This window comes from Phascolarctos cinereus, unplaced genomic scaffold (genome assembly GCF_003287225.1).
Source record: "Phascolarctos cinereus isolate Bilbo 61053 unplaced genomic scaffold, phaCin_HiC Scaffold_726;HRSCAF=1367, whole genome shotgun sequence".
Classification (NCBI taxonomy): Eukaryota; Metazoa; Chordata; class Mammalia; order Diprotodontia; family Phascolarctidae; genus Phascolarctos; species Phascolarctos cinereus.
In genome coordinates, this window is record NW_027556098.1 from 113,398,193 (window position 1) to 113,406,823 (window position 8,631).

The following is an 8,631-nucleotide window of genomic DNA, read 5'->3' on the forward strand; positions in this document are numbered from 1 at the left end:
TTCCTGGTAGCCTCAGTCCATATTGACCAGTGTCCAGGTTGCCCAAGGACATAAAAAGATCCATTCAGCTGAATTTGGGCAGAAGGCCAAAGCCACACAAGTTACCACGCCTTTGCCTACAGGCAAAGAGGCCAGCATCTACACAAACTAAGTGTAGTAGTATCCTAGTTGAATATCCTTTCTATGCTATGGCTAAATAAAACCTCCTTTTTAACTGTTGAATGACCTCTAAATGTTCCAACCCTTAACCTAAACTAATAGGAAGGGAAGATCTCCAAAGCTAAGGATTTCATTTTAATCTTCATCCTCCTTCATCTCTCCACAGCCTTTGACACTGTGCATCACCTTCTTCTAAGTTTTCTTGACACTGCTGTCTCTTGATTCTCCTCCCACCTGTCTGACCACTCCTGAGTTTCCTTGGCTGCATCTTCAACCCAAGGCTCTTGGTCCTCTTCTCTTCTCCCTCTAGATTAATTTGTTTGGTAATCTGACTAGCTACCATAGATTTAATTATCATTTCAATATTGATGGTTCTCAGATCTGTCCGTCCAGTTTTAATCTCTCTGCTGACTTCCAGTCTCACATCTCCAACTGTCTATTGGATATCTTGAACTGGATGTCCTATTTCTTAAATCAAACATGTTTAAAATTGAACTTATTATCTATCCCCTGCCCCTCAAAAATATCTTTTATCAGGGGCAGCTAGGTGGTGCAGTGGATAGAGCACCAGCCCTGAAGTCAGGAGGGCCTGAGTTCAAATCTGTCTTCAGACCAAACACTTGACACTTACTAGCTGTGTGACCCTGGGCAAGTCACTTAACCCCAACTGCCTCACCAAAAAACAAAACAAAAACAAAAAAAAAAACCCTCTCATCTTTCTAACTTCCCTAATAAGGGTACCAATATGCTCCTAGTCATCCAGGCTTTCAACCTATGTGTCATCCACAACTCTTCACCCTCATATCCCATACTAATCAATTTCTACCTTCATAGTATTTCATGCATATGGCCTCTTTTTTTATACCACCAATTATACTGCCATCACCCTGGTGCAAGCCCCCAACACTTCCTGCCTAAGTTATTGCATTAGTTTGATGGTTAGTCTCCCTGCCTTAAGCCTCTCCCAAGTCTATTCCACCCTCACTCAACTGTCAAATGAATCTTCCAAAAAGGACAGATCTAACAATGTCATCCCTAATCTCCTGTGGTTCCCTCCCTATCACTGTTAGAATCAGGAATAAACTCCGCTACTTTTAAAGCCCTTTCCTACTTCTCCAATCTTCTTATACCTTCCTCTCTCCCCTGCTCCCACCCCATGTACTCCAGGGTCCTGCAACACTGACCTCCCTGTGTCTGGCATCAAACATTCATCTTTGGACTCCACACATTGTCACCGACTTCCTTCAAGTCTCAGCTAAAGCTCTACCTTCCTAGCCTTCCTTCATCTTAAAGCCTTCTCTCTGAGATTATTTCCAATTCAATCATTTGTACATAGCTGTTTACATGTTGTCTTCCCCATTAGATTGTGAGTCCATGAAAGCAGGAACTGCTGCCTTTTTTTAAAATCTTTCTTTGTATCCCCTTGAGCTTAACAGAGTGCCTGGCATATGACAGACACTTAATGCTTATTGAACGACTGACCCGAATGAGGTACAATCGCTATATTGGGCATTTATAGACAGAATAGTTTAGAATTCAATTTGAGGCATAACTACAGGTAAAGACATGAGATATTATGAAGGTAGAAACTGATTATTATGGGATATGAGAGTGATGCATTGTGGATGACACATAAGTTGAGTCTAGCCATTTGCCTTTGCTTGACCAGGTTAAATTAAACCTGTCCTATATTCAGTGTCCTGTTAACCTTAGTATTATCCTAGTGGAAAGATTCTTTCTCTCTTTCTTTTCCTCTCATAAAGATCTAAACACGGGGCAGCTAGGTGGCGCAGTGGATAGAGCACCGGCCCTGGATTCAGGAGGACCTGAGTTCAAATCCAGTCTCAGCCACATAACATTTACTAGCTGTGTGATCCTGGGCAAGTCACTTTAACTCCACTGCCTAGCAAAAAAAAAAAAAGATCTAAACAGGAATTGAATTCTACTACTTAGGTGGGAGCATGAGTGAAAGAGAATTACTTATTAAGAAACCTCCTAGATTAAACCTGGTCTCTATTATCCTAAAGTTTCAGTAGTGGGCTACAAGCTATTTAGGGATAACCTCTGCATCCTTGTAGGGGAATGCTTGCAAACACAGTGACTCTCCAGTTTGAGGGACATCGTATTTTTGAAACAGGGCACGTTAAAAAAAAGACAGAAAATATTCTTAGAGGTCAGTTTAATTTTAGCGTACCAGGTTGTGCTCTCCATTGATCAAAGACTTAGTTAAGACCCATTTAACTCAGAACATGAAAACATTCTATCCACTGTGCCACCTATATATATATCCCCTAAAGTTGGGAGGACTTGAGTTCAAATCCAGCTTCAGACACTTCCTAGCTATGTGACCCTGGGCAAGTCAGGTCACCCTGTTTGTCTCAATTTGTCTTTGCCAAGAAGACCCCAAATGGGGTCACAAAAAGTAAGACATGGGGGCAGCTAGGTGGCACAGTAGATAGAGCACCAGCCCTGGAGTCAGGAGGACCCAAGTTCAAATCCGACCTCAGACATGTAACATTCACTAGCTGTGTGACTCTGGGCAAGTCACTTAACCCCAGTTGCCTCACCAAAAAAAAAAAAAAAGACACAACTGGAATGACTGAATAACTCAGAACACAAAACCACTGATATATTGCAAAATTTTATGTTCACTTTTCCTCCAAGTCTCCAAGAAAGGGAGATTTTACAACTCCAGTTGGATTTCTACTGTCCTGGATGTTAGAAGAATCATTCCCACAGTACTCAGTACAAACAGGCTGATATATTGCTGAAAAAATGAACATTTTATCCCAAATTTTGCCCATTGTCCTAACCCACCTCATCAGAGCCAGGGGCAAGGGGAGAAAAACAACCTCTGAGACAGACTACCTCTCTCCCAAAGGCAATCAGACATATCAGTGAGTCAATCAAGCAATAAACATTTATTACGTGCCTACTATATATCAGGTACTGTGTTAAGCACTGGGGATACAAAAAAGAGGCAAAAGAGAGTCCCCTCAAAGAGCTTCAGGTTAGATGGGGGAGACAAAGTGCAAACAAATTTACAAGGCAAGCTAAATACAGGATAAATAGAAAATAATTAACAGAGCAAAGACTCTGGCGGGATTTTAGTTAGGACTTAAAGGAATCCAGGGAGGTCAGTAGTCAGAGCGAAGGACGAAGACCATTCCAGGTATAGGGAACAGTCAGAGAAAATGCCAGGAGCTGAGATATGGAGTGTCTTGTCTGTGGAACAGGCAGGAGGCCAGCGTCACGGAATCAAAGAGTGCATGGTGGAGAGGAAGGTGTAAGAAGACTGGAAAGGTACGTGGGGGCTAGGTCAGAAAGGGCTTTGAATGCCAAACAGGGCATTGCCTATTTTTATCACTTTTCAAGAGCACAGGGTAGAGGCTTAATGAATGTTTGCTGTCTGAATGAATGAATGGTGAGTACCCTGAAGTTGCTTAATTTCTCTAGGCTTCAGTTTCTTCCTTTGCAAAAAGAGGACAAAAACAGGGGTCCTACCCATCAGGTCGTGGGCAGCTGAATGGGCAGTGCCCTGCCTGGAGTCAGGAAGACTCATCTTCCTGAGTTCAAATCTGGTCTTTGACCCTTACTAGCTGTTTGATCCTGGGCAAGTCAACCCTGTTTGCCTCAGTTTCCTCATCTGTCAAAAGAGCTGGAGAAGGAAATGGCAAACCACTCTAGTATCTTTGCCAAGAAAACCCCAAATGGGGTCAGGGAGAGTTGGCCATGATGACTTAATAACAACACTTATCAGCTTGTTATCAAAATGAAGGGAAATAAGGAAGATTAAAGAATTTTGAAAATACAAATTGGGATGGCAAGTGCAAAGCACTGTGGCTAAGTCTCCTCTCTTTCATCAGACTGGCTACTTCCCAATGACAGAGACTGTATCTTCCGACTCTTCCTGGACTTATACCCAGAGGGACTGTGAGCTGAACTGTCTCACTCTTAGGTCTTTAGGTCAGCATGCAAACAAGACTCCCCAAACTCGTTATTCTTTTCCCTTAGTAAATTCTTCCAGAACATAGAATGGAACCTTGAATTTAAGATGAAGCACAATGATTATGCCTCACCCTATTTTAAGAAAAGGCTTTGAGGTGTTAATTCCAGTCCCAGACAAAATCGATCTCCTTGCTCCTATACAGCCCATATTGGAACTGGAAGAGGCAGAAAGAACCAAGAGGGAAAGACAGAGGAGTGAGGTATCCCTGATGAGAGGCAGTACAAGCCTAACTAAAGTAGAGACTCACCCAAGCTGTTTTCTTTGGAGGGCTCGAGGGCCGGGGAAGTTCCTCTTTTGGGGAGACGAGTGCAAAGAGGGTTTCCTTGGACTCGTTTGTAGGGAAGGTATTCATGTCTAGCTCCTCAATAGCTCTCTCCTCAGGCATGTGGCTGCAGTAAGCGGCTGGGACAGTGTCCAGCTTTCTTTGAGAAGAGGGACGAGGAGGGGGGTGGGAACTGGGAAGTGGTTTCAGGAGTTAACCCTATGCGTGTCAGCTGTAGCTGTTCTGTAGCTTATAAGGCAGAGCTGGGAATTAATTGTCGGGAGACTAAACTGATTGGTTCACTGAAATGTAAGGTGGGTAAGGGGAAAGACCTGGAAACAACTGTGAAACAGCATCTTAAACGTGCACAGTACTTTATATTCTGGGAAACATTTTCATCATCATTATCGCAGCTTATTCTGATAAACAGCTGACTACACTATATCGTGCTTTCCAGTTGGGGCTTTGTTGACGCTGATAAAAACAGTGTCACGAGGAAGAATGAGGGGAAAATGTGATGGATTGATTACCAGAGGAGGAATGATAAAAAACGCTTTCGAGGAAGACTATCTTGGCAGTCTTGAACAATAGTAACAAAGCACTTTAATCATACTAGGCACTCAAATATTTGTTGCTTTAATTTGACTTAGGCAAGGAATGTATCGATTTGCAATTGCTAATACAGTGATCCCAGCACGAGGTCATGAGTACTTGGATTTAGGGGGTGCCTGTGAAAATAGGGAGGAAGGGTCAGGATAAAAGGAATGATGCAAGAAACACCAGAAGGACACTGAAATTGGGAATTGGTGCTTCCTTCCCCATCCTCCTTGGAGGATCTGGGAAAGGTGGAGTTGATGGAGTTTTCAACGAATGGTAGACATTCTTTATCTAATTGGAGACATTTGAGACTCATCACCCTCCCTTGTGAAACTTATCCATTGATCTCTTTAGGAGGGGTGTGTGTGTGTGTGTGTGTGTGTGTGTGTGTGTGTGTGTGTGTGTGTGTGTGTGTGTGTGTGTGTGTGTGTGTGTGTGTGTGTGTGTGTGTGTGTGTAGAAATGAGAGATGGCTGACCTGAATACTCTACTTAAAGAGGTTCCGAGAAAAGCCATTGGAACAAAGGACACTGCTAAGGGGTGAACTGCAAGGGCTAACGTGACATTATGGAAGAAGGAGTTTCTGTGGCTTGGTGAAGTCCAGACCCAAAGAGTCTGGGGGAGAGGCATAGGTGTAGGGAAGAAGCAAGGTTCCTTTCAGACTTTTCCCTTTCTAGACCTTAAATGACAGCATTTGCTTCTCAAAAGGGATTCACTGAGCTCTAGACCAAGACAATGAGTGGATGAGTGTAAATTGCCACAACATCTTTCCCTTTAAACGTTAATTTAGGGAACTAAGCTGTTGTTTTTGTTGTTGTTATTGCTCTTGCTGTTGCTGGGCTTTCATTCCCGAGGAGAACCAATGACATCACAGGCCGATATCTTGACTTACACGTGGATTGGATCTAAGTGAGGCAGAGTTCTTCGGCTAGATAAAAGTCAAAGACCACGGCTCTGAATGCAGTGGGTGACCTTGGCCTTTCCTAGGCCTCAGTTTATCGAGGCAACGCCCCATTCAGTGATTAAGGGCTAGAAAGCACATCGAATAGAACAGTAGGCCTGCAGTTAGTAAAACTTGAGTTCAAAACCAACCTCAGACACTGCTTGTGACACTGGGCAAGTCACTTAATCTTTGTCTGTCTCAGTTTCCCCACATATAAAATGGGGGAAATGGTAAGTATTTACCTCTTGGGTTGTTGTGATTCTTAAATTAAATAATATTTTTTAAAACACTTAGCACAGTGCCTGGAAAATAGTAAGTTTGCCTGTTTGCCTCAGTTTCCTCATCTGTCAAATGAACTGGAGAAGGAAATGGCAAACCTCTTCAATGTCTTTGCCAAGAAAACCCCAAATGGGGTCAGGGAGAATTGAGCTCAGCTGAAAATGACTGAACAACAATGTTTGTTTCCTTTCCCCTTCATTAACATACAAGAGCAGCAGATATTTGAAAGTAAAAGTGGCATAATTAAGCACCAGAACTGTTTTGTGGTTATTGGGAACATGGTCATCTGCATGATCTACAGAGATGCGAATTTAGGAAGTGTGTTGGTTAGTTACCATAAGCTATGGTGAGGGCTCTGATCTAGGGCACCTAACCCCACAGCAGGAAAGGGGTGTTAAAAAAAAAAAAAGGCTAAGCCTGAGGACAATAATCTGAGGGGATCACTCTGCCATTTTTCAAAAGGGTTTGGTATCTTCTTGGGCTGAGAATAAGAAGGAAGCCCTTGGGCATGGATTGTGAGGGAGCAAAACCTGGGAGTCATCTACTGGTCCTAGGCTGAAACTATTTTTTATTTTGGTGAGGCAATTGGGGTTAAGTGACTTGCCCAGGGTCACACAGCTAGTAAGTACTATGTGTCTGAGACCCGATTTGAACTCAGGTCCTCCTGAATCCAGGGCTGGTGCTCTATCCACTGTGCCACCTAGCTGCCCCAGCGGGTATCTTTTCTAAAACAGAATAGCGTACCTGCCGTCGCTGAGTATTTCACTGGAGCTGTGACTGGAAGCATGAAAGACCAAGATTAATGGGAGCTTTGTATCTGCATGTAGTCAGACAGCATCAGAAGCATGAATGTGAGTTGCCCCTCCCCTTGTTCCTTTGCATGCTTTTTTTATGTGAATGCTTCTCTGCTGTCAACCTCTGTGTATGCCCACTCCTTGCTCATACTCTGTGTTTATGTGGGAGGCTGCATCCCAGGTTAAGAAGAGATATTCCCAAAAGAGATCAAGGAAAGAGGAAAAAGACTCTCCCCATTCCCATACAGAAATATTTATAGCAGTTCTTTTTGTTGTGAAAAGATTTATAAACTAATGGGGTATTCGAGAAATGGAGAATGGATAAAAAAATTATGGTATATGACTAGTACATGAATATAATAGAATATTATTGCTCCATAAGAAATACCAAAAGGGATGATTTCAGAGAAACCTGTCAAGAATTGTATGAACTGATGTAGAATGAAGTAAACAGAACCAATAGAACAATTCATACAATAATAACCATATTATTTTTTAAAAAGATAAAAGAAATAAAGGAAGGTCATTGAAGCATTCTTTAAAATGTGTAGAAAGGAACAGAAGGAAGTTCAGAGAGAAATACAGCCAAGTTAAGCTTTGAAAGTAACATTGAATTACTAAAGCAAGCTAAATGTAATAGACAAATATAATCCTCTTTTTCTTTTCTACTTTCTGTACAGAAATGTTCTCTCTTTTTGGGAGGTGTTTGTTAAATTCAGAGTAAAAAAAATTTTTTTTAATAAGGCAAATATTCTGTTTCTTATGAGGCCATTTCAACAAACTGCTGAGGGGTCAATGAGCTCAAGTTTTGGGAGTGCAGATTTAAAGAATACCTTTAACCTAGGGTATTTGTGCCCTTTGGGAGCTCATTCTGAAAGCATAAATTGGAGGTAAGGTTGTCTTTACTGGAGGGGAGGGGGGAGTAATCCAGAGGAGACACCATAAGATTATATAATAAAGTCATAACGTACCATATAAATGTCAGCTAATATTACTATCTCTTCCTTTTTCCAAATTCCTTACCCCAGCTCCCAAGGGAAAGAACTCCAGTTACAAGAGTCCAGCTTGTTTTCTGACTAAAGCATTAATGATTAAGTTAGAGACCATTCCTCCCAGAATTCTTGTTCTTTCTAACTTATTTTGACTAATGTCTATGGTGTGAGCAAATGAATAGTTAGAAATTATTAGCCAAGTTAGCCAGGGTCATTGCAGATGCCCAGAAGATATGTTATGTCACTGTCCCAGGCCTGGTCCTATATCCACTAGGGAGCTGAATAGACATTTTTCTTCATTATGCTACTTCTCCCTCCAAATGAGAGATACCACGATATGGAAGCCTCAGACCAATATGAACATGTTGGCCAAGTTCTACAGGCTATCATGGAGCTGCTGTTCCCTCAGCAGTGACTCTCTATCCAATGAATCCACTGGCAAGCCTTTATTAAGTGCTTTCTTATGAGACAGACACAATGCTAACTGCTAGGGATACAAAGAAAGGGAAATAAAGCAAAAAAAATGTCCCTGTCTTCAAGGAAGGGGCAACTAGGTGGCACAGTGGATAAAGTACCCACCCTGGAGTCAGGAAGACC

The 8,631-nt window shown here is 42.2% G+C and overlaps 1 protein-coding gene across 1 annotated transcript in view; it reads right to left on the reverse strand.

Moving 5' to 3' along the window:
- The window catches only part of LOC110208092 (solute carrier family 15 member 2-like), a 44,325-nt gene extending 39,665 nt beyond the window's left edge, over nucleotides 1–4,660 (reverse strand). Inside the window, exon 1 of the mRNA XM_020985911.2 lies at nucleotides 4,416–4,660. Within this exon, the coding sequence (XP_020841570.1) occupies nucleotides 4,416–4,553 (138 nt within the window). The 5' untranslated portion in view covers nucleotides 4,554–4,660. The remainder of the gene's footprint in view (nucleotides 1–4,415) is intronic.
- Between the last annotated feature and the right edge of the window lie 3,971 nt (nucleotides 4,661–8,631).